Here is a 26626-nt window from a genome sequence, read left to right as displayed (position 1 = left end):
CAAATCCCTGAGGTCTTAACAAAGACATCTAAAAATATCCGTAACATAACAAAAGCATCAAACTACTGAAGGGGGCCATCATTATGGCGCGGTCATTTCGAAGACTTGCCTCGAATTGAGTTACTCGGCACGCGCTTCGGGTGACTTGAGAGGGATTGGCGTCATAAAGACATTAGATTGATTCTGGTAGAATTAATTTAAATTGGGTGGTTAGATACGGACGAGTCCCTTCACCCCAGCTCATCGAACCCGTTACCGGGGAGCCGGTGGCACTTTGATAAAAAGTGTGCATTTGACAGGGCCTGTGGAATAGTTTGAAGTGCAAGCGCCGTCAGCGGCGCGCACCCATTGTTGACAAAGGACGATCAATGGATTTGATGAATTGGAGTGACACAGATGGTTTTATAAACGTGTTATTTATGTAATAGTTATTTGAATAACTCTGAATGTTACGTCAGGCCCGTTCTCAGCTCTTTGTTTGTGTTTATGTCACGTTAGCATACCTATCGTTTAACCTGTTGTTGCTCGTTCATGTCTGTTCTTGGTGTTGGATTTTGTCGAATAAATTTCCCCCAAAATGCGACTTGTACTCCGGAGCGATTTATACATGTTTTTTTTCACGTTATTGTGCATTTTATGGCTAATGCGACCTATATTCCGGAGCGACTTTTAGTCCGAAAAATACGGTAATAAATATATATTTTTTTTAAATGAATGGAAAAAAAAATAGCCAACAATATCTATTTTTGAAAAGTGAAAACAATTTGAAATTTTGGAATTGACATGAATTCGATGCACAATTTGCCTTGGGCCACCTAAAATGATGTGGCGGGTCATATCTGGCCCCCAGGCCTGGACTTTGACACCGGTACACTTGATTTTAAGTGGAGAGGTGGCCAGTTATCTACCCATTAATAAAATTAAAATAAGTTGACGAGAATATTCGTCAACGGGATCCTAAATCATTAATGTCATGACGAGTATTCCCGTCGCTGCCATACAAAGAGTTAACAGAACTCCACGTCTGCTTACTTTCGTACTTTCAAGTGGCTTAATACTCTGTTTATCAGCCTTTTGGAATTGACTGTATAGCGTATAGTCAATTCACCCGTGTCAGATTTTTATTTTACTTTAGATCAAAAGTAAATTTGTTCTTTCGACTGGTCTTTAAAGAATTTATTTTTATTCATCCTTTTTCTACCTGAGAGCAGTCAAAGAGGTTTTTCATTCATACTTTATTTATTTAAACAATGTTGGCTGCCCCAAAGAGAGTTATTTAAAAAAAAAAAGTGTTATACCTCAGACTGGTTCAAGAACAGTTTTATTTATTTTATTATGTCAAAGTAGACTGATCATAAAACAAATGTTTATTTTAGGATTCTTGGTGAATTGAGGTAAATTAAAGTACACGTATGAAAAATCAACTTTTTTTGCTTGTATTTGGAGTCTCCAGGAGTGTAGAAAAGTGTAACCTATCCCTCCAGGTGCTGTAGAGATACTTTTATGATCTGTTTTGGGGCTATTTTTTACTCTGTTCAGATTTGTCCATTTTCTGTTACGTATTTTTATCTATTACATCACATTTGTTAGGGCGAGACAAACCAAACAAGGTAATGGGTGTTGCCAAACAGAAATCCGAGCAATAAACATGGCGGATTTGTGAATTTGCCATGTTTATTACAAATCTGCCATGTTTATTACTCGGAGAGACTTTTATAGTCAAGGATGTTGAAGTGGAGGGATCAAAATGTTCTGTTGTTGGATGCATCAATTCATTGCACAACATCAGCACCTCAAAGAAGTGCCTGGTCAAATTTCCTTTTTCAAGCAGCGTTCCCACGTCTGTGGGCAAAGTCCTACTTGTTCATATATATATATATATATATATATATATATATATATATATATATATATATATACCGTATTTTTACGGCGAAAAGTTGCTCCAGAGTACATCGCATCACCCATAAAATGCACCATAAAGGGGGAAAAAAAACATATAAGTCGCACCGGAGTTTAAGTCGCATTTTGGGGGAAATTTATCTGACAAAATCCAAAACCAAGAACAGACATGAACCAGCAACAACAGGCTAAATGATACGGTATGCTCTCTCTCGGTTGTCCTCAGACAAGCTTTCACCGGAGTCTCCAATCCATCCGATTCTCCATACACCCAGCCAACTCGGAAGAGCTTTCAGCTCCTACGTCCTTCTTCAGAACGTCCACGTATGTTAGCGTGGGACGTCCTCGTGATCGATGCCCGCGCATGCTAACGTGACATAAACACAAACGAGGAGCTGAGAACGGGCCTGACGTAATATTTACAAAGTCAAAGTGACGTCAGACTAGATCAGGGGTCACCAACACGGTGCCCGCGGTCACCAGGTTGCCCGTGAGGACCGCATGAGTCACCCGCAGGACTGTTCTAAAATTAGCTCAAAAAGCGTCACTTGTCAGTGAGCTGCATCTATTTATTTTACAGTCAAACCTCGGTTTCCGAACGTCCTGGTTCTCGAACAAATCGGAATTCGAACAAAAAAAATAAAAAAAAATTTAAAAAAAGCGAGATTTTTTTTTTTGCTTCGGTTGTTGAACAAAATTTGGAGGTCGAACCTCGGGAGATGAGCCGGGAGTACCCGAGAAAACCCGACCACGCGGCCCAGATGCCGACTGACTCCGTTGTTATTGTATTTTTGTTACTTTGAGGATTGTATTAACCCCTAATCATGCCTCCAAAGAAAGCAAGTGGGAGCAGTTGCGCGGTGCACGACGCGCTACGGTTGCGCATTTGGCGGTGCGCTGCAGTTGCACGATCAGACAAATATGTGCAAATCAAAAAATGCTTTAAAAAGGCGAGGGGTTTCGTCTCGAAACGGATTAAAAAATGTTCAATTATTTGTAATGGGAAAAATAGATTCGTAATTCGACCGATTCGCTTCTCGAACCACCTTCTGGAACGGATTGTGGTCAAAAACCAAGGTTTGACTGTATTTTTGCTATTCTTGTTAAAATCACACTTATATGTGAACTGGAAATGACAATAATAACACATAGTGAAAGCCAAATTGAGCGAATTGACTATTTCAGAAGTGTGTGTCAAACTGGTAGACCTTTGCCTTAATCAGTACCCAGGAAGTAGCTCTCGGTTTAAGAAAGGTTGGTGACCCCTGGACTAGATATATCAAATAAATGTAATATAAACAACAATTTTATTGAACCATCAGTGACACTCCAAATCATTAAATCCATCGGAATCTTCGTCTTGTGTCACTTAAAAAAAACAAAAAACCTAGCTGTTGACGCCGGAACTACCTGCGCCGCTGACGTCAGACTAGAAATATCAAATAAATGTAATATAAACAACAATTTTAACGAACCATCCGTGTCACTCCAAATCATTAAATCCATCGGAGTATTCATCCTCTGTGTCCAAAAAAAAAAAAAAAAAAAAAAAAAAAAAACAGCTGTTGACTAAGGACCTACGTGCGCCGCTGACGTCAGCCTCATTGTCAGTTGCGGCTCCAATCATTCCACAGATCTACGTATATAACTATATTGTAGCGCAGTGACATGCGGTGAGGTTCATGACTGGGGAGGCACTGACGTCACCCCCCCCAACCCCAGTAAAATTTGTCCGGCACCTAACCGTGTCACAAAAAAGGTTGGGGAATGCTGCTCTAGTGTAGCTTATTCATTATTTAATTTAAACTATTTTAATTAAAATCTCATATCAGCAGTCTTCACACATATAAACACTCAATAAAGCACAATGAAATCAAAAACTTGTTTTCGATCATGCATACCACTCCGTTTGAAAAGACATGCTCCCGTTGTCCAAATCAAACCTTTTAACTCCGGAGTTGCTCTTCCTTGACTGATAACCTTCAACCGAAAATCCATAGTTGAAAATCGTTTGGATATGTAAGCCTTTATCTTAAAACAAAATGTAAAAACGAGAGGAAAGAAAAAAACGAATGTAAAATGAAATAAATGGATGACTGCTCAGTTGTTCACTGTAAATTTGAACTGGAGATCTCTTATTCTACAGATAGGCGCATGAAGCATCCCGGGATTACTAGCACTATATATATATATATATATACACATACATACATACATATTATATATATATATATATATATATATACATATATACATACATATATATATATATATACACATACATACACATACATATATACATACACATATATATATATATATATATATACACATACATACACATATGTATATATACACATTATATATATACTATACTATTAATATATTAAATAATATATTATATATAATATATTATATTAATATACTATTTATATACACACACACACACACACACACACATATACATAGTACATACATAAATACATACGTATACACACACACACAATACAAGTTCATTTTAAAAAATTGTAGTCTGAACTTGGAACTGTTTGTCTCTTTAAACAATTTTTCTCCCTCTTTAAATGTAAATAAAACTATGTCTTGTTTATTTCTCCTAGTTAATTTTAGGAGAAACACCTGAAAAACATTTAAGACAAAAGTGCAAGTAATATGAGCTTGAGATGAGCTCTCACGTTTGTCTCACGAGCCATAGATGAGCAAGCAAAATTTTCCTTTGGGCCGCTAACTGCACGCCCCCTCCCCCCAAAAAAGCCTCAATGTATTATCTTATCTTTGTATTGCTTCTGTCCCTTGGAAACTCGTTCAACAAATACGAGTCTTCCGAGTGAAGTGAAAAGAAATTATTCCGCAGGAAAAACTTACCGTGTGGTTGCTCCAGTTTTTGTTTGAATAAATCACGCAATTTAAGCTTACCTCGAGGGTTGTAGGGTACTGCAGAGGTTCGAGAGAGCCGATGCACTTTCCTCTCCCGAGACCTCGCGATTCGTTTCTGCACACTGCTCCCTGCTCCTCTGCTTTTTCCTCTCGCAGCTGCTCACCGACCTCGTATACACCGGCTGAGTGCAATAGTGTTGGCTCGTGAGTGAACGAAATGTTCAAAAAAACGAATCTTTTTAGTGAACGAGAGTGAACGAATCGCTTCCTAAAGTGATTCGTTGTTTTTTCAGTTCATATGACTTTAACCAGTAGGTGTCAGTAATGCCCATTGAAGCTGGTGTCACCTCGCCGTAAAACAAAACGAAGAAGAAAATGACGTAACTTTCCGTTCACGAACGAGTTGTGAATTGCATTTCCCGTTCACCAACGAACAAATCTGTGAGTCAACGAATCAGTGAGTGAGTGATTCGCATTTCCAGTTCATCGTGAGAACTGATCAGTGAGGGAACGAATCCTGACTTTCGCGTTCGCGAACGAGTCAATGGGTGAACTGCCTTCCCGTGCATCAACGGATCAGTGAGTGAACATGTTGAGTCTCCTGGCGTGAACTGTTTACACCAGAATGTGGATTTACGATTTACTTATAGTAGGTTTTAAATAACGTGTATGCATATATATGCCTAAATATTGTTATCTAATATATCACCTGCAGTTTCACATTAGATTGCTGGTTTGAGATTTACTTTTATTATTATTATTATTATTATTATTATTATTATTATTATTATTATTATTATTATTATCCATCCATCCATTTTCTGAACCGCTTAGTCCCCACGGGGGTCGCGGGCGTGCTGGAGCCTATCCCAGCTGTCATCGGGCAGTAGGCGGGGGACATCCTGAACTGGTTGCCAGCCAATCGCAGGGCACACAGAGACAGACAATCAATCGCACTCACACTCACGCCTAGGGACAATTTGGAGTCTTCAATCGACCTACCAAGCATGTTTTTGGAATGTGGGAGGAAACCGGAGTGCCCGGAGAAAACCCACGCGGGCCCGGGGAGAACATGCAAACTCCACACAGGGAGGGCCGGAGGTGGAATCGAACCCGCACCCTCCTAACTGTGAGGCGGACGTGCTACCCAGTGCGCCACCCAGCCGCCATATTATTATTATTATTATTATTATTATTATTATTTTAATACACATTTATGTTATAACTTGTCAGGTGTTTTATTCCTTGTTTTTATATTCGCCAACCAAAACATAAAAATCAGACATTTGGTTAACTGCTCTATAGTACTTGTATGTATATGTGTTTTACGTTGTTATATGAGTTGGCGGCCCCCCCCAAAAAAAAATGTCGGCATAACGCTTTTTTTTCAACCTTTTATTCAAACACAAACACATTCGGTATATTAACACCATCAACTACAAGCCAACAAATACAAAATTAAAACATCAATGTCAGCATAACGTGTGTCGGCTGGCAATGGCATAGCAGCAATGCTGTCTGTCACTCACTCACTCGTGAATCTTCGTGAACGACCAATCAGCAGCGCCAGCGAGCTTTAGATGGAGGAGTCAGTGACGTAATTTCCCGTTCACGAACGAGTCAATGAGTGAACTGCCTATGTAAGCCAGGATGTAGATTTACAATTTACTAATAGTAGGTTTTAAATAACGTGTATGCATATAGTGTATGTATATGTGTGTGTGTGTGTGTGTGTGTGTGTGTGTGTGTGTGTGTGTGTGTGTGTGTGTGTGTGTGTGTGTGTGTGTGTGTGTGTGTGCGCGCGTATATATATATATGCACACATGATTGATGACCCAGTTCTAACACAGTGGCGCAGGTCGATGACGTTGCACGCATGTCCAATTTCTGCTGTTTTCGCACTCTTGCAGCCTGTACACTCTGACACTTCTACTAGGTGTACACTTCACCGAGGATCGTAGGGTGCGAATTTTTGAACAGATGACACGGCACACAAGATGAGCATTATATCAAAATATTTTGTTTCAGCAGCGGTCGAACTAGCGTAAACATGTCTTTGTGAGTGTGTCCGGAATTTGTCTTCCCGTAGCATGTAGTTGGTTTGCTACTTTGATAGCGTGAATCAACCGTCTCGTCGTTAGCTTGTTGCCGGGTACACAATAGAGTCATTCGTCACACGTATGAATGAACATAAACTTATAACAAATTATGGCTTTTTATGAAATTTATTCTCATCCCGCTTTGATTCGATACAAAGCAGGTGTTTGTACGAGCGCGACTGTGTTTGCCGTTGTGGTTGTGTGCCTCACTTACATCTCACCGCTACTGGTGGCGTACAGGAGCCAAGGTCAGTATCTTAAAGTTACGTGTATTAAATCAATCTGTTAAAATGTTGAGTTAAAGTGAAAATACAATTACTTGTGGGTTCAAACCAATAGATTTCACCTTATTGTAGGTTTCTGGATGAAAAGGAACACTTATGAAGAACAAGCAGTAGTTCGGTTCCAGTATGAAACGTTGCTGGTGGCTGCAACAGATACAAATGGTGATTATGTGGCGTGGAGCACCTTTCACCATCTGAACAACATGCTCGGAAAGAAGCTGAGAATCCCTGCTGTCTCTGTAGGACATTTTTCCACAGCAATTTCCGCAAATGTGTAATTGTTAGATTTTGTTTAATTGTTATCATGGTTTTAACCAATGCAATCCACAGGTGAGGGAAGAGGACCAAAACCAGGATGGAAAGTTGGACCGTCTGATTTTTCAACTGCAGTTACCCCTGAAGAATGAAGAAAATGTGTACAGTGTCCAGCTGCTCCTGACATTCAGCTACCAGCTCTTTGTATGTATTTAACGTGATACAGTAAAACAGTAAAATAATTGAACATCTACAGTAGACACCATCTGTAGCATGATTATAACTACTTAATTCAATTTGAGTCCAGAAAGCAGTGAGAATGCATTTTTATTTCACATTTAAAGCAGGTCTAGACAACTTTTCGACCTTCATAAGATTTCCTGTGATGAAACATTGACTTATACAACTAGTTGAATGGTACTATTGTCATGCCCTCGCGGCGTCTGTATTGCATTTACTGGCACAAAAAAACTTTGAGGAGTATGGCAGTGTGCCTCACAAAAAACTAAAAATCTTTACGGCGTACATCACTTCGTTTCGTTGCAAAGATGGAAGTCGATGAAATCGTCTACGTGCAATTACTGTTGTCACTAGCTCCACAACATCCAAAGAAACGGCTGCAAGATGTAAAGATTTGAACCTGTAACATGCAGGATTGAAGCAGTTCCTTCACGGTGACTGTTTATCCCACTACATGCATATGAGGCGCACTCCATCACGCAGAATTTGTACTTTTGTCTTTCAAGTGATTCACGGCAACGCATGATATAGTATGATGAATAATGACATATGATGAATAGTAACTGCCTTGCTTCCTATTCTTCCCTCTCCATCGTACTCGGTGCTTAAGGAACATGCGGCTGGCTCGTGAGTAGGGTTGTCACAATACCAGCATTTCAGTAGTCGGTACCAATACCTATGATTTTCCACGATTCTCAATACTAATTCGGTACCACGGTAAAAAACACCAAAACAAAAGAATCCATGTACTTTTAAAATCACTAATCCATCTGCTATAGTGCACATAGGAGGCCAATACCTTCCGCTGCTGCATATCAATGGAGAAGAAGTCCATGTTGTAACATCCTTTACCTACCTTGGCTCTATAATCACCAGCAACGGCAACATGCTACCAGAAATAAATCGGAGACGTGCTCTGGCAGCCACTACCATGAAAACACTTTGGAAACCACTGTGGAGACATCACTCCATATCAAGAGAGACCAAACTAAGGATATATAACTCCTCAGTCTTGTCCATCCTCCTTTACGGAGCAGAAACCTGACCTCTCAACAAGACCCAGGCAGCACAACGTCGGCTGCGCAGGTATGGCCATGTCAAAAGACTCCCCCCTGAACACCCGACTCACGCTATCCTCAATTTTCAACCAAAAATTGCCAGCTGGAAATGTCCCCGCGGTGCCCCCCGCACTCAATGGATCGATGCCGTCACCATGGACCTACATCACCTGGGCCTATCGCTAGCTGAAGTTGAGTCCTTAGCACTGGACCGAACCAACTGGCGAAGACTAACTAAATTGATTGGCTTTACGCATGGCGGCACCCCCGTCGCTGAGCAAGAGAAATGACGATGATGATCTGCTATAGCCAAGAAGGCTTGCGCACACACCCTCAAAATGTGCCCAAACTTAATTTTGCACATTTGAGCTTTTGTCTGCGTATTTTGTCTGTGTTTGACATTAAATACGTTTGGTAAACGTCTTGCCCCAGCTGACTCATGCTGAAATGACGGCACGTAGGCATTTCTGGGTTAACGTATGTATGACGTAACATGGCACAACAGTGATAATAAACAGACAAATCTCCTCGAATGCAAAATATTTCCACACACGACTCTTTGAGCGACCTAGCTTCTCAACAGGCCGGCGTGTTGGACTTCCACTTCCACTTGCTGAAGCCATTGTTATTAAAGACCGAAAGTTTTCTTCTTCTTCAGCGCCGCTGACTACTACTTTGTGCTGCACGGATGCATATACTGCCCCCTTCAGTTCCGGCAAGAATCCACACAGCTCGCCGAGTGAAAAGTTAAATATTCGGTTCTGACGGTACCACAAAAAGCAGGTATTGACATAGTTTTTGCATGTTGGTACTGAATTGGTACCAGAAGTGTCAGTTCTTGTGACAACCCTATTTGTGAGTGAGTGAGTGAGTGAGTGAGTGAGTGAGTGAGCGAGCGAGCGAGCGAGCAGGTGCCTGACTGCGCATGAAACACAGAAGGATGGCTCGTCTACTCATCCTCAGCCAGCCAAGATATCGGGTACATTTTTTAGAAAATCCGTTGGGCAGAGGGTGTAACATTTTGCCCAAGCGAAAAAGTACAGAGCCCTGGGACGTCAGGCTAGTGATTTTGTGAGCTCTGGTCTGATTGGTTGTTCTCTATGTGGCCTGGCGAGTGAATGAGCGAGCAGGTGTCTGGCTGATTTTTGTGAGCCCTGGTGTGATTGGTTGTTCTCAATGTCAGTATTTCCCAACCACTTTGCCGCGGCACTGGAGGTGTGTGAAATTGTTCAATATTAATTAGTGCATTGTAAATAGGATTGCCAAACCACTGGTCAGTTAGTGCAAGGCCTGGTCAGCCACTTGCTGATCACCCATGTGTGGCTAATTGGAGAAACTTGAGATTTCATTTTGTGTCGGTCTGATTGTGTTGCATTGGCACATCCTCAATTTGCTGCTGACTTATTGTCAAACTGGTAAAGAAAGGCCTGAAGTGATTCGATCTCGGCGTGCCATATATTGGACAAATGACTTGGTTGTATGCAAGATACTGGTTGGTGTGTTATAGTGAAGCGTGTATTATAGTTTCTCTAATTTGGGTTTTGCTTCACCTCTAAACCGACTGGACATACAGTGGGGCAAAAAAGTATTTAGTCAGCCACTAATTGTGCAAGTTCTCCCACTTAGAAGATGAGAAATGCCTGTAATTTTCGTCATATGTACTGTCAATCGTGCACTTATCAAATGTAAGTGACCGGCTCTCCGTTTAAAGGGTAAAATTCTGTACTTGAACCCCTCTGCTATAACGCACTATGCAGGGGAGACATGAATTTATTTAAGCCGGTTCGGAGAGGGAATTCGTTCCGAGTTTCACCGCTGTTCAGGTAACTAATCTATTGCTAGATCAATTCCGTCTCTTCGGACGCCAGTCCCGCTGAAATCAAAGAAACCCGAGGGTTGAGTAACTACTTTGTTGAGACCCAGGATCTCCTCAATCGCGGCCGTCAGCAGCGGCTCTCTCTCCTATTAAGATTGTTGCTTTTGTTATCCGCTCGGAATAGTTTAGCTGTCTTTGTTAAGACCATGGGAACTCGTTTATTTTCACTAGCGTACGCTCACACTAGCTGAGCTTAAGATAACGGTTTCGAACCAGATCTGACACTCCTTGTTGGCAGGATTAAAGCTGTCCTCACTTAAAAAAGAACTCAACGGTTTACAGTATGACTAAAATAGACGAAGAAAAGAGATATAAGGTTTATAAGATTAACATGTCCCCTCTATTTCATTTAATTCAGATAGAAAAATTAAAGGACTAGAGACATCCCTTTTTTTTTTTCAATTAGAACGGAATTTGATAGAATGTATAAAGTGAACACATTTGCCGCATTGGAAATGAAAAGTGGACACCGATTACTAAGAATAAAGCTGAAATGAAATGCCAGTTTATCGATCGGGTCCCGCACGAAGCCAAACTGGCGGCGCCATTACTGTGACGTCACAAGTTGTACATCTGGATGACAACAAACCCAAACAACATGGCAGATGATAGCGACAGCTCCGTTTCTAGCGGCAATATTAGCATCATTTTATCCATTCAGAAACCTCTTTTGACGCAGAATATGATGAATCTAGCAGTTCACTTGGGCTGAGCTGAGCACATTTTCTGAATTGTGCCCCTCCCGTCACTCTGGTTAGGTTGGCATAGTAAAAAGTGCTCTTGGGGGCTTTAGAGTGCCGAGTTGATCTCGGCACATGAAGACATGACCACCTGCAACATTTGGTTTAGGTTTTATAAGCATTTTTAATTTTATTGCTTAAATCGCATTTTCTCGACGAGCTGAGCACGTTTTCTGAATTGTGCCTCTCCCGTTCACTGTGGTTAGGTTGGCATAGTAAAAAGAGTAGAGTGCCGAGTTGACCACTGCGAATGAAGAAATGAACATCTGCAGCGTTTGGTTTAGGTTTTAGGCGCATTTTTAATTTTATTTCTTAAATCGCATTTTTTCGACGAGCTGAGCACGTTTTCTGAATTGTGCCCCTCCCGTGACGCTTCGACATACTTTTCAAAGTCAAAGTCTCAAAGTCTCCTTTATTGTCAATTCCTCCGTATGTCAAGACACACAAAGAGATCGAAATTACGTTTCTCACTATCCCAGGGTGACAAGACAGCGTTCACAACGCACATACAAGTAAACAACACGGGAAAAATAAAACAAGAAGATGAACAATAAGAGTGATAGCATGCTAGCCGCTCCCGATGCACAGCAGAGTCCGGAAAGATAAGACAGAGTTCACAACGCACATACAAGTAAACAACACAGGAAAAATAAAACAAGAAGATGAACAATAAGAGTGATAGCACGCTAGCCGCTCCCGATGCACAGCAGAGTCCGGAAAGATGACAGTCAACCAGGCCACTGTGAACACGAGCACACAGCAGGCACGCACTGTCCGGTTCGTGGATCCTATCAGGCGAACTCAACCCATCTTGTCGTCCCGCGAACGAATGTACGCCAGGATAATGGAAGGCACGGCTAGGCGAGCTGGGTTGGCCGCAAACCTGGCCCGACGTCTCCGCGCTGGCCCCTCTTCTCTTTTTGTTTACATTCACTGAAGCTAAACGCGTACAACTTGAGACGTCATGAGACGTCACTTCCGGCTGGCGGCTCGGTGCAGTCAAACTCGTCTGTGCGGCAAATTTAAATGATATTTTTTAGAGCAACAGCTTCCTTTTCGTTGTTTCGAGCGTCAATTTATATTTATAAGCCCATAAGCTAACTAAAACCGATTTATACATATACGGGTGTCTCTAGCCCTTTAAGTCGTCAATCGTAAAATTGAAATTATATGATTTAGGATCCTAGAAATTGAAGAAAAAAGATTAAATAGAAAATCACTGTCATTCGAAAACAAAAGATTAGATGTCAGCAGTTAGTCTCAAACTTAATGCTTCTAAACAATCCCTTAATCGAAATTTAATGATTTAAGATAATAGAAATTAAAGAAAAAAGATTAAATAGAAACTCACTGTTATTCGAAATTAAAAGATTAAATGTCAGCAGTTAGTCTTGAGCCTAACGTTTTTAAACAATCCCCTAATCGAAATGTAATGCTTTAAGATAATAGAAGTTAAAGATAAAAGGTTTAAATAGAAAATGACTTTTATTCGAAATCAAAAGATTAAATGTCAGCAGTTAGTCTTGAGCCTAATGCTTCAAAACAATCCCCCAATCGAAATTTAATGATTTAGGATAATAGAAGTTAAAGAAAAAGGTTAAATAGAAAATCACTTTTATTCGAAATTAAAAGATTAAATGTCAGCAGTTAGTCTCAAACCTAATGCTTCTAAACAATCCCTTAATTGAAAGTTAATGATTTAGGATAATAGAAGTTAAAGAAAAAAGGTTTAAATAGAAAATCACTTTTATTCGAAACTAAAAGATTAAATGTCAGCAGTTAGTCTCAAACCTAATGCTTCTAAATAATCCCCCAATCGAAATGTAATGATTTAAGATAAAAGTTAAAGAAAAAAGGTTTATTAGAAGTTCAATGTCAATCGAATTTAAAAGATTAAAAATCAGCATTTATTATAGAAAAAGAATAAGCAATACAAGTCTTAATTATTGTTAGGTTCAAAGTGCTAACTGAATATCTGAATAAGAGAAAAGGATCAGCAGACAAAAAACAAGTGAGGCAGAATATTGAGTCTTTTCTCGCGAGGAGTGCAATCAGACTTACAGCAATCCGACTACACTAAAAATCTGTTTTACACTCCTCGCTCTTTTTATTTGGAATGCCCTACCCACAGTGTGAGACGATTAGCCCTTAAGGGGGGGGGGGGGAAGAGATTGTGGCTTCGTCTTGTAAGAAACAAAAAGTAACGCACAAAGTGTTGCGTGCAGATATGGCTATATCAGCAAAACAGTTTAAGCGATATTCCGAGAGATAAAAAGAGAAAGTGACGTTCTTTAAGGAAGATCAGAAGGTTCATGACGCATTGTTTGACGTGTTGTTTTCACGATCTGTTCTGGTGGACGCTGAGCTGTCAGCAGCATCTTGTTTGACACAACCATCATCTCGCCCCTGACCCAGCCGTAATCCTTCTGTTCTGTTGTACAAGATAAGAATAAGCAAGGCAAAGCAGCAAGCATACTGAACAGTAATATTGTGAATAAGTACTCATTAGAGAACGCATGATAACATATATATACAATTTTTCTAACAATCCCCCCCTCGGGGACTAACTTATCACCCATATGGCCACTTCAAAAGATTTTCAGCCAAGGGATCACATTTCGCAAGAACTAACTTACACTTGGGAGGAAATTGAGTCTTAATCGTCAAAGCCAGAGTCACGAAACAAATCGGACAGGTTTACCACAATGGATTCGCTGACAGAGGTTGCTGTTTGTGGACTTCAGCTCTGCCTTCAACACCATTGTGCCGCAGCGACTCATCTGCAAACTCGACGAGCTGGGCCTCAGTACCTCCCTCTGCAACTGGATACTGGACTTCCTCTGTCAGAGGCCTCAGGTGGTGCGTGTTGGCGACAAAATCTCCGCCAGCATCACGCTGAGCACGGGGGCCCCCCAGGGCTGCGTGCTCAGTCCATTACTCTTCACCCTGCTGACGCATGACTGCACTGCGACCTACAGCGACAACCGCATAGTGAAGTTTGCTGACAACACGACTCTGGTGGGTCTCATCACAAAGGGCGACGAGACTCGGTACAGGTCGGAGGTTGACCTTCTGACCACGTGGTGCAGGGACAACAACCTCCTGCTGAACGTTAATAAGACCAAGGAAATCATTGTTGACTTCCGAAAGGGTCACACAACACACCTGCCGCTGATCATCGATGGTGCTGTGGTGGAGAGGGTGAGCTGCACCAAGTTCCTGGGGGTGCACATCAGTGAGGACCTCTCCTGGTCCGCAAACACCTCGTCACTGGCAAAGAAAGCTCAGCGCCGCCTGTACTTCCTGCGGAAGCTCAGGCGTGCATGTGCTCCTCAGGCAGTCCTGTCTACATTCTACCGTGGCACTATTGAGAGCGTCATCACCAGTTGCATCGCTGTCTGGGGTGGTAACTGCACTGAACAGAACTTGAAGGCCCTGCAGCGCATAGTGAATACGGCTGGTAAGATTATTGGTGCTTCGCTCCCCTCCCTGAAGGACATTTACACCTCCCATCTCGCCCGCAAGGCAACCTCGATTGCCAGAGACGTGAGTCACCCGGCTCACTCTTTGTTTGACCTTCTGCCCTCTGGGAAGAGGTACAGGAGCCTGCGCTCCCGCACCACCAGACTTGCCAACAGCTTCTTTCCCCAGGCTGTTAGGGCCCTGAACTCGCTACCCCCTTCTGCGTAGCGTGTGGCGCTGTTGCGCTATTTTCGGGAATGTCTGCTGTACGCGCACTTGCTCCTTTTTTTTTCTGCTCCTCTTATTTATTTATTTATTGTTGTGTTATTTATTCATTATTTATTCAGCACGCTTTTGTTATACTTGTTACTTGTTTGTCTGTTGTGAGCCATGTCTTGTCACCGTGGGATAGGGGGGAACGAAATTTCGGTTTCTTTGTGTGTCTTTGGCATGTGGAGAAATTGACAATAAAGCTGACTTTGACTTTTGACTTTGACTTTAGAGTCGTCACTAGAGAAAGAACTCCCGTCGATCGAAAGGTCATCCCTTTGGAGTAACGGAAAAGTCTCAGCTGGTGGAGAGATAGCAGTTGTAATTAGCTTAATAATTAAGGATCGGAGACAAGGAATGCAGCAACATCCACACAGGGTCAAAATGGCAGAGAAAACGGCAATGGAGACCAGGACCGAGGAAACCAGGGTGCGGTACTTTCCGAACACGTTCAACCAGTCGGTCCAAACCTCCGTGTTCACCCCACTGTGTTCCTTCATCCTCCCATTCAAGGTCCTCAGACCCTCAAGGGCCCGGGACAGGCTTCCGTCGGCTGCAGTATTATTTGGAATAAATGTGCAACATTGCTCACCAAACATGGCGCAGACACCGCCCTCTTTTGAGAGTAGCATGTCAAGGGCCATTCGATTCTGGAAAGCCATGAGGGAAGTAGCGGCCAGTTGGGAGTGGACCGCCTTGAAACCCGCCTCGGTCCAGTTTCCAAGCCTCTGCACGTTGTAGTGGATGTAGTTAATCCTGTCAACATTTTTGTTAAGAGTACACCACCAACACAGGGCGGATTCAAAACCAGCTGCTATCTGATTCACCAGCTTATACTCATCCGGTACTCCTCTAGGAACACCAATGGCATCTATGTAAGTTGGATTAGCTGCGCCCTGCCATTCGGCGTTTCGCTTCGTTCTCGGCTAGTATTTGGGCACTACGGACTTAGCAAAAGATGTTAGATCATAAGAGGACATTGGTATCAAATGAACAGGAAACAATAGGGTTACCAAAGCGCAAATTCCAGAACTGTTTAAAGGCAACCTATCATAAAGTTTGTTACTATTACACCAAAACCAAATATCACTACGAGCAATGGGCAAAAAAGGGGCAGTGACATTGGTCATGGACTCACACCATGGAGTAGGTAGGGCGCCGAGCTTCTCACCAGTACCAGGTAATCTAATGCATGTAAAATTACCCTTAGCTACATCGGACGAAAAAAGGGATTTATATTTTGTCATAGAGGCAACAGGGTAAACCTTATCCCATTTAAAACAATCATGAGTGGGTGAAATGGATGAGTTTAACATTAAAACAACAGCACACTTAGGAACTATATTTGCAGGTATGATTTTCAAAAGAGGTCTTGGACCCATACATGCAATGCAACTGGTGTTAGCCATTTTTGCGGCTTGCTCAGCCATAAGAAGCCAGTTGTTGGTTTGACCGCTTATTCCTGTGGAGGCTACAAAATAGCTGTCTATATCAGTGAGGGGCATACTTGTGATTTTTGCTCCTGCTGACAAGGTGTAATTATTTGTAACGGGATGGTCTGCGATCGACATTGTTTTGTTAATGCAAATAGCAATAGGAAAGTGGGGATCAATTCCAGAGGACCAAGCCCACAGTTGAAAACCCCAACAAGAAGTGTTAAACAAAGTGGCCTTTGGAGGACGAATTTGACCATCAGGGAGTGTAAGAGTCAAAAGGAGGCTTGTGCCCTGATTTTTCAAAGTTACTCGTTTAGCAAAGAACACAGCCTCTTCACTGGAACCAGAGGGCCAAAAATCTTGCGTTTGTGTGGTGACAAGGGTGCCCCAGTCGGTGCTAACTGGGTGACCAGTTAAATACCACCAATATCCGAGCCATTTATCCCCAGTAGTGGGGTGACCATTTCGAAAACCTTTCAAACTTTTCATTGGTAAAATAATAGAAGAAGATGTATTAGGAGCCACAGTAAACATTAATGAGTTATTGTAAGTCCAAGACAAAAGCCATGGTACGCAAGTTGGAACGCGGACGGTTTCTGGTGTACAAACAACATGATCGAAAGGGGATTTTGTGTTGTGCTTATGTCTAGCAATTTTTTCCCATGAGCCATATTGATTAGAATCAGTGTTGGTAGTTGCCTGAGAGAAGAATGTTCGAGGCTCATGGTACTCTATCCATACGAATAAAATAACCCCCGAAAAAAATATAATGGTAACACAAATCAGCAAAAGCAACCAAAAGCGCATGGTAGACTTTGCGCAGGCTACAGCCCAATTAAAGCACTCACCAAATGACTCTCTAATGCTCATGTTTTTGGATCTCCTCAGAGTCAACACCCTGAGCTTCGGGTTGGTGTCTTGGAAATTGGCTTCTGCTAGCTTTCGTGTCAACCCTGGATCTTGGCACCAGGATCAGGCACTATTACCAGACTTTGCTCACCTTCCGTACTGCGGAGATCACCTTTTTACAATGAGATAAATGAATCCATGTGTTGCGTTCGGCTATTTTCAAAGCATTAGGTGTCGTGAGTAGTACCAAAAAGGGACCTTCCCACTTGGGTGAATGCCAATTCTTCCTCTTGATACTCTTGATCAAAACCCAGTCTCCCGGTACCACTTTGGGGTCTTCCTGCGGAGAAATGGGTTCATCATCAGTGTTATTGGTTGGATTCTTTTGACGTTCCAACATTTTTCTCATGTAATCAGCTAATGTGGCTTCCTCGGGGATCTCCCATGTGTTCTTGAACTGAGGAAGCCTGTAAGGTCTTCCAAACATAGTTTCATAGGGAGTTAGCCCTGTTGTACTTGTAATATTTATGTACATTTTGACCAGGTCTAAGCACTGAGTCCATGGTCGTTTGGTTTCCTCCATACATTTCTTTAATCTGTTTTTTATAGTCGCGTTAGATCTCTCAACAAGGCCAGCTGATTGTGGATGATAAGAACAATGGTTCTTTAAATTTATGTGGAACATTCTCCCAATGTTATGCACTATTTGATTTACAAAGTGTGGACCATTGTCGCTGTAAATTTTTTCTGGAATACCGTACCTTGGAATGATGTCTTTGCATAAGGCTTTTGCCACTGTGAGTGCATCAGCATGTTTGGTAGGAAATGTTTCTACCCATTTAGAAAATGCATCTATTATGACCAAACAATATTCTTTCCCTTCACATTTATGTAATTGAATATAATCCATATGTATTGTCTGAAACGGATACAATGGAGTCGGGTATTTCCCTCTCTGAGGTCTTAAATTGCCTTGTGGGTTGTGTTTAGCACAGATCAGACAGGCTCTGCAAAATTGTTGTGAGAAAGCTGCAAAGCCGTATGTTGTATAAATAGCTTCAACTTGTTTCACCATACCCCCCGTCGAGACATGGGTGACCCCATGACTCGAAATAGCAGCCCATTTGAACAAGTTACGAGGCAAGATAGGTTTGCCCAAAGGTCACACAAAAAGACCATCAGTGTTTTTAGTTGCACCCCGTTTTTCCCAAGAGAGTCGTTCCTGGGAGGGGCTCTGAGACTGCATGTCAAGCAACACATCAGGGGAGATGTGTGACATCGAATCATGATCAGTGAGAGACGAGAGGACATGGAGCAGGCCTTCTGCAGCGGCCTTAGCGGATTTGTCAGCAAAAGCATTACCAAGAGAAACAGGATCAGATCTTGCAGTGTGAGCAGCACATTTGCAAACAGCCACCTTTAAAGGTAGCTGGACAGCGTCCAAAAGTTGAGTTAGTAATGTGGAATGGGTGACGGGCTTCCCTGTAGAAGTTATCATGCCACGGTTGCTCCACTGCTGAGCAAAAACGTGCACTGTAGCAAAAGCATACTGACTATCAGTCCAGATAGTGACGGACTTGTTTGCAAACAATTTGCAGGCCCCAGTCAAAGCAATGAGCTCAGCGGCCTGTGCTGACATATAGGATGGCAGTTTAGCAGCCTCCAAGACTTTGTCGGCAGTAACAATGGCATACCCAGTAAGGGTCACTCCAGATTCATTTTTCTTAGAAGACCCATCAACAAAAACCACATCACCATCTGGCAGAGGCGTATCTTTCAAGTCAGGCCGAGCCTTTGCAATCTGTTGGGCAGCATCGACACAATCATGGAATTCACCGTCGTCAGGAAGGGGAATGAGAGTGGCAGGATTGAGTGTCGTGCATCTTTCAACGGTCAGGTGCGGCTGAGACAGCAACGTAGCCATGCAAGAAAGATGACGTGCAGGCGACAGAAAAGTCATATTAGTCTGTAGCAGAAGGGCCGAGACAGCATGAGAAACTTTCAGTGTTAAAGGATGAAACAACACAACACCAGCACTGCTCTCCACAGCCATGGAGGCCGCCACCACGGCCCTCACGCATGGTGGGAGAGCACATGCAACACTGTCCAGTTTAGAGGAATAAAAAGCAATAGGTCGCAACTTTGAGCCATGTGATTGGAGTAAAACAGAGGTCATGTAATGACCTTTGCAGTCAACAGTTTGGACAAATGCCTTATCATAGTTGGGTAAGGCTAGAGTGGAGCTGGATACCAAAGTCTGTTTGATCAACACAAAAGCCTCCTCAGCTTCAGGAGTCCATTTTAAGTGAGTGGACATTGAGATGTTTTCCACATACATCAATTTGGACAGAGGAGCAACAATTTGGGCATAATCAAGTATCCAGCTTCTACAATAACCTGTGAGACCCAAAAAAGACATCATTTGTTTCTTTGTGAGTGGCTTAGGAGCTTGCAAAATAGAGGCCTTTCTGCTCTCAACTATAGATCGACCTTGGGAACTTAGATTGTGGCCTAAATACTTAATTTCAGTGGACCACAGTTGAAGCTTGTCCTTGCTGACCTTGTGGCCTTCACTTGCCAAGTGATGCAGCACTGCAAGTGTGTCTTTCTGGCAAGAGGCAAAATCAGGAGATGCTATTAAAATGTCATCAACATAGAGCAAGATTTGACTTCCCATTGGCGGGACAAATTTAGCCATGCTGGCTGCTATCACCTGCGAGTAAATTGTCGGGCTTTCACAGTACCCTTGTGGTAACCTTGTAAAGGTGTACCTTGAGCCAGCATATGTAAATGCAAACCAAAACTGACTCTCTTCTGCAATAGGGACAGAGAAAAAAGCATTGCTAATGTCAATCACTGTAAAGATTTTCGCATCAGGTGTCAATGAATTCAACAAGGTATGCGGGTCAGGGACACAAGGTGCTCTCTGAATAACAGCATTGTTTACAGCTTGCAAGTCCTGCACAATTCTCCACCCCACAGAAGGGGGCGCCTTCTTTACAGGGAAAATTGGAGTATTGCAAGGAGAATCAGGGCAAGGAACAATGACACCTGCTTTTAGCAAATCAGAAATAACAGGTGCAATACCCTGTAAAGCATCAGGTTTTAAAGGATACTGCCTCACACAAGGGCGGTATTCAGTTCGAGGTCTTATGACAACAGGAAGCGCACCTTTCACTAAACCGTCAGAAGGACCCGTAGACCAAAGATGACTTGGGACCTCAGCGAGGATGTGCTCGTCATCAGACGTCAACACATAATCTCAAAATGAGGGTGTTTGCTCAACACCAGGATCAGCGTGGATTCCACTAATGAATGACAAGTCTTGAGTCATATTTTGTTTGAAGAGCTTGGTGGAAGGACTATAAAAGGAGTCAGGATTAACCTGAGTCCAGTCAGAAGCTGCCAAGGCCTCACCAGCCATAAATCCTAAACTTTGCCACGTTGCGGTGTGAGGCCTGTAGAGAGAGATGTGGAGCGGAGTGGGAGACACGTGTAACTTCTGCACAGCAGGGGGAGCCGTTTGTATGACTACACAAGCACGGCTCTCACCATCATGCAGAAGGAAAGATGTCGTCAAGGTGGCAGGTGTAGCAGCCTCAAGCATGTTCTCGTAGTTGTGATCAGGACCAGGTGTGTCTTTATGCCACATAGTTATGTGTAGTTCATTGGCTTCCATTGCCTGTTCAGGGCAGCGCAAAAGGGTGGCCACACGGGCCAAAAGAGGGGAACCAAATTCCATCACTTCTGCATCAGCCAAATCCAATGAATAAAAGTAGTAGCAGTGAAATTGACCAAAAATCTGTAACTGGTGTCGCCTTTTGACAACAATTTGATCGTTAAGAGACACAAGGGAAAGCCCAAGGGCAGTGAGAGCATCTCTACCTAGCAAATTAATAGGGCAACTGGGCATCAGCAAAATGGGAATGCAACAACTTCCCCCTTCTGGGTCCCGTATCCAAACTGGTTGAGACTGGGGAACTGGGGTTGCCAGCCCATTTGCTGCTCTCACCCAAAAAGTTTTACCGCTTTTTTGCACATCTGGAGGTATGTCACGACATGTGGTCACACATGCCCCTGAGTCACACAAAAAAGTTATTGGAGTCCCGTTTACCATTAGAGTTATCACTGGCTTCTCAATATTGTTCATCAACAAATCTTGAATGTTCAAATCTACATCAACAGGGGGAGCTGTTGGCCAGGCAGTTGTTTCAACTGTAGTTTGACTGTCGGCTAGTCATAAGGGAGGTTTACTCTCGCCCTTGCCTGGGCAGTTTCTTGCTATATGGCCTTTTTTTCCACATGACCAGCAAATAGGAGGTTCAGTGTTGTATCGTTTTGACTGACCTGAGGCGGGCTGGTCATTTGTTTTATAATTGGGAGAATCACGACTATACCCGCCGCTACCTTTGCCACGAAATTTGTTACGACCACGCCCCCTTAGGCGTGGTTCGAAGGTCTTATTTTGATAGAACATTTCAGACTGCTCTCCATTGACCAAAAAAATGGTGCCTGTTTTCCCTTTCTCTTTTGCTCTTTTTGAATTGACAACTTTTTCGGCGTGTATAGCATGATCAATGAACTGTGGCAAGGTAGATGTCGGGAAAGTGATCATATGTTTAGTGATCCAGTTTTGGATTGCTGGTCGCGAATTTGCATGTAGAGCATTTTTGAGTTGTTGGTCATAAACATCAGTTCCATGCTCCAAGCCACTATTGGCTTTGAACACTCTTTCTAGTCTGTGTCTAAAGTCTTCAAACAACTCATCTTCTTTTTGTTTGGTTCGGCCAATGTCTGTGTAATTTGCTCTACGTTCGAATTTTATTTTTATCCTGCCCAATAGTTGGTCAATTTCTGTTTGTAATGGCACCCCGTTACATTCCAATGGACGGCCCCGGGAATCAAAGGGATTCCAGGTGCCTTTAACGCTTGCCCAATGTTTGGTTAAAGATGCCATGAAAGCCTGTTGTACTTCATCGCCTCTCAAATTATAGCAAGCAATGAGTTGTTTCATGTCGATACAGTATAGATCAACATCTTCAGTGGGCAACGCTATGCCCTCAATTGCTGATTTTATATCAGCTTGGGTCCATGTTCTGTATACTAAAATGGTGGGTCCTCCATCATCATGAGGATTGGCCACTTCAATCATCGGGTATGCGTCAGCCGAGGGACCCAACTTAGCACGGCTCCGCGTCAACATACCACGAGTAGAATCACTATACTCAGGAGGATGATCTGTGTTTGGTAATTTGGGGTACAGAGACGGAAAAATTGGTTCGCTTTGGCGTGCTGCAATCTCCGTCTTTATAATTTGATCATTTTTCTCATCCTCATTCATCGCATTGTCAGCCTCGGCCTTCAAGCGAGCCCGCCCTGACACTGTCTCATCATCTTCCTGCCTGTGCAACAGCAAGTTCTTTTTTATCTTTTCTTCGTCTTCCTTATCTTTCAATTTTCCTCTCATTTGCCCACATTTTCTCTTCTCAGCTTCCAATTCCCATTGTACTATTAGATAATATCCGTCTTTATTCTTCTTTACGCCACATTTAGCATCAATTGATTGCTTTAGGTTATTCAATGAATTCGTTTTCAGCTGACCATCAAATTTGTAATCGGTTATCCATTTGTCAAGATATTTTACATTTTCGGGGTCGACCTCTTCCATCAATTTCCAATCTTTGCATTTTAATTCATGTCTGGGTAGCGGCTTTTGTTTGCTATTTGATTTTCCCATGGTTTATTTTCTAAATTTCGGAGTTGGCAATTCGAATGGCACCTACAGTGTCCTAAAGCCAACTTTATTCACAGGACAGTGGTTAAATGTTCGATGTGTGGCGAGTCTCTTTTCACCTTCCCGGAGGAAGCAGAGAGTCCTTGCTTTCATCCACACAAAGCCACTGTTTACAATCCTGTGTTGTTTACATAGAGGAGAGCTCAAATGAGGTCACTCTCAGTCAAACCATACACACACACACAATGCGCACTTTTATCGTCTCACAGGCAAGCAGGGGAGTCCACCCTCCCGTGGATTTTAACAAACTCTTTAACCTTCCTATTGTGTAAGAAAACTTATTTTGCCTTTTTCTTGAAGTAGATATAAAACCTATCTTTTCATGGATAAGGGAGCCAAACCAGCTAAACAAGAGTTAAGAAAAACACCACAGATGGCAGCAGAAAGCTAACACATTAGGAAGGTTAAGTTAGGAGGCCCCACGACACCTCAGTGGAATTTAACTGCTCCAAATTACCTGTACTTTTTAGAAAACAGAGGAGTCCGCCCTCCCGTGGAATTTAACTGACTTTTACGTCAGGGGACTCCACCATCCCATGCAGAATTTAACTGTTTCTAATTGCACTTGATAGGGTCTAGAATTGTCAAGGTTTTAAGTGACCTCTTGTCACTGCACTTTCATTACTTTTAACAGAATCAAGATCCGTACTCACAGTCCGCTGGGCCTTCTCCTCGGATGATCTCGTCAACCACTCCGGCGTCCAGCCGACTGATCGAGTCAGCCCCGTGAAAAGGGTTTCCTCTATATGCCTTGGCCAAGGACTTGTCCTGGGTCGAAAAGTCAGCTGGAATCCCGAAATAGGTCTATTGAGACCCCGGAACGAGCCCCCAAAAATCTGTTAGGTTCAAAGTGCTAACTGAATATCTGAATAAGAGAAAAGGATCAGCAGACAAAAAACAAGTGAGGCAGAATATTGAGTCTTTTCTCGCGAGGAGTGCAATCAGACTTACAGCAATCCGACTACACTAAAAATCTGTTTTACACTCCTCGCTCTTTTTATTGCCCTACCCACAGTGTGAGACGATTAGCCCTTAAGGGGGGGGGGGGGGGGGGAAGAGATTGTGGCTTCGTCTCGTAAGAAACAAAAAGTAACGCACAAAGTGTTGCGTGCAGATATGGCTATATCAGCAAAACAGTTTAAGCGATATTCCGAGAGATAAAAAGAGAAAGTGACGTTCTTTAAGGAAGATCAGAAGATTCATGACGCATTGTTTGACGTGTTGTTTTCACGATCTGTTCTGGTGGACGCTGAGCTGTCAGCAGCATCTTGTTTGACACAACCGTCATCTCGCCCCTGACCCAGCCGTAATCCTTCTGTTCTGTTGTACAAGATAAGAATAAGCAAGGCAAAGCAGCAAGCATACTGAACAGTAATATTGTGAATAAGTACTCATTAGAGAACGCATGATAACATATATATATATACAATTTTTCTAACAATTATTCTTACAAACAAGATTGAATTCACTCACCAAACTCATGTCTTCTATATTGTCTGTTCTCAAAGTTCTCTCAATTGTAAAGCTCAAAAAGTGTATGAAAAGAGGATATATATATCTTAAAAAATAAATGGCTATTTGATGGAACAAGTGAGTGATCAGGTCAGCTAATTCCAAAATCTCTATAAAAATCTAAGTGGCCACAGAGAAGAGAAGCGCCGTCCTAAATTGGCATTCTTTTTCTCTATGCTTGCCCTTTTCTCTTCTCCTTTCCAAAGCTCAAACTTTGAATAAGTCCAAATTGAAGATAGTATAAATTCATTCTAACAGACCCTGGGTTAATAAGTAAGAATGAAAAATCTATCTTTTTATAAAGGACGTTTAGCGCAGTCGGACAGCATCGCGTCCCTTTGGACCTAAAGAAGCCTCGCCCTCTGTTGGATCACCTTTTTATACAGATTTGGGCTCAGTCCTCTTCCCATGACTATTTTAAAAATAGACTGAGGCATCCACCTGCTTGTGCAACGTGCCTTGTCTTCCGGAAGATGTCCATCTTCCCAGAGATGCTTTCATGTTCCCAGAGATTCTCATCCTGATTCTCATGGATGCTACTCTGTTCTCACGGAAGCAACGCTTTCTCAGAGATGCTTCATCGACTCCCTAATTTTCCGACGCTTAATTTGGCGTGCGACGTCTGTCGCCTCGTGTCAGCGTGACATCTGCCGCGGCCTGCTTTCACTCATGTTCCATCAAAAAGCACTCCCTCCCCTCTCTACTAAATTGTCATTCATGTGTAAGTGACACATCATTGCCACATTTATGTTGAAATGACACATTATTGCTAAATTCATGTTTAACCTTTGTTAACATTACAACCTATAACAACATGTTCTCAAATTAATTCAACAACTAATCATCTTTTGTGCACAGAATACCTTATGACAAACAAAATATAATACCGTAAATCGCACCGGACTGTTCGTTTCGTTTATTTCAAACATGTGAAAGAAAGAAAAAATATGATTACTGTACACAATGAAAAGACATGACAAATATGATTACTGTACACAATGAAAAGACGTGACAAAATACAATACATGTATACACATACAGACATACATACATACATACATACATACATACATATACCTATATATACCTATAAAATATACATATACCCATATATACATATGCACACATACATACACGCAAACTAAAAAAGTAGAAATAAAGATATAACCACAAAGAAACCATAAATCACATTCACATGCCTGAAAAGGAGTGGGAAGAAGTATAATTTATTTAATCCCACCCCCTTTTAATAATCCCAAATACCCAGCTATAAATCATTTTGCCTCAGTTATTCCAACAAAATACTAAATTACTAAATCATCTCCCACCTGCTGATCGCTAGACACTAAACATGTACCTACACAATATTAATAAATACATATATCTCACACACAGACATTTAACATACATACATACCTTAAATACAACAGAAAGATACCTGAATGATAAAAATAAACAAAATAACAGCATGACGAAACAAAGACAAACAAAACCAACAAAGAAACGTAAATCAATAATTACTAAGCACCCCCTGATACTCGTACACCCTCATTTCTGTACCTTGTAAAAATAATTTCTTCTTTATATCTTTTTTTAAACTGATAGATGTTTGAACATTCCCTGAGCGTTTCCTCCAAAGTATTCCATAACTTAACTCCACAAATTGAAATACAGAATGTTTTTTTTGTTGTGCGCGCCTTCCTTATCCTGTAATTAAATGGCCCCCTTAAATTATAACCCCCTTCCCTTCCAGTGAAAAGATTCTGAATATTAGTTGGCAACAGATTATTATTTGCTTTGTAAAGTATTTGTGCTGTCCGGAATTCCACTATATCTTTGAATTTGATAAGTTTTGACTCTAAGAATAATGAATTTGTGTGATTCCCGTATCCTGCCCCATGAATGATCCGTATTGCTTTTTTTTGTAAAATAATAAGTGGATATATTGTGCTTA

General features: G+C 42.0%; 2 protein-coding genes across 8 annotated transcripts in view; one reads left to right on the top strand and one right to left on the bottom strand.

The window, feature by feature from the left end:
* The window catches only part of chst6 (carbohydrate sulfotransferase 6), a 63256-nt gene extending 58072 nt beyond the window's left edge, over window positions 1-5184 (bottom strand). Inside the window, exon 1 of the mRNA XM_068650930.1 lies at window positions 4837-5184. The gene's annotated coding sequence lies outside the window, so the exon portion shown is untranslated. The remainder of the gene's footprint in view (window positions 1-4836) is intronic.
* Window positions 5185-5220: 36 nt separating this feature from the next.
* The window catches only part of tmem231 (transmembrane protein 231), a 77500-nt gene continuing 56094 nt past the window's right edge, over window positions 5221-26626 (top strand). For 2 of the 7 annotated variants that reach the window (XR_011086929.1, XM_049724597.2), the window contains exons 1-3: window positions 6589-7144; window positions 7253-7419; window positions 7511-7639. Coding sequence is in view for 6 of the 7 variants with exons in the window: in XM_049724597.2 (XP_049580554.1) it covers window positions 7006-7144; window positions 7253-7419; window positions 7511-7639 (435 nt within the window). In the remaining variant the exon portion in view is untranslated. Of the gene's footprint in view, window positions 5377-6577; window positions 7145-7252; window positions 7420-7510; window positions 7640-26626 lie in introns of those variants that run through there. The other 5 variants (XM_049724600.2, XM_049724599.2, XM_049724598.2 and 2 more) reach the window with 5 other exon arrangements.

The sequence above is a fragment of the Syngnathus scovelli genome, chromosome 6, assembly GCF_024217435.2.
Source record: "Syngnathus scovelli strain Florida chromosome 6, RoL_Ssco_1.2, whole genome shotgun sequence".
In the NCBI taxonomy this organism is placed as follows: domain Eukaryota; kingdom Metazoa; phylum Chordata; class Actinopteri; order Syngnathiformes; family Syngnathidae; genus Syngnathus; species Syngnathus scovelli.
This window is presented reverse-complemented; position numbering and strand designations above follow the sequence as displayed.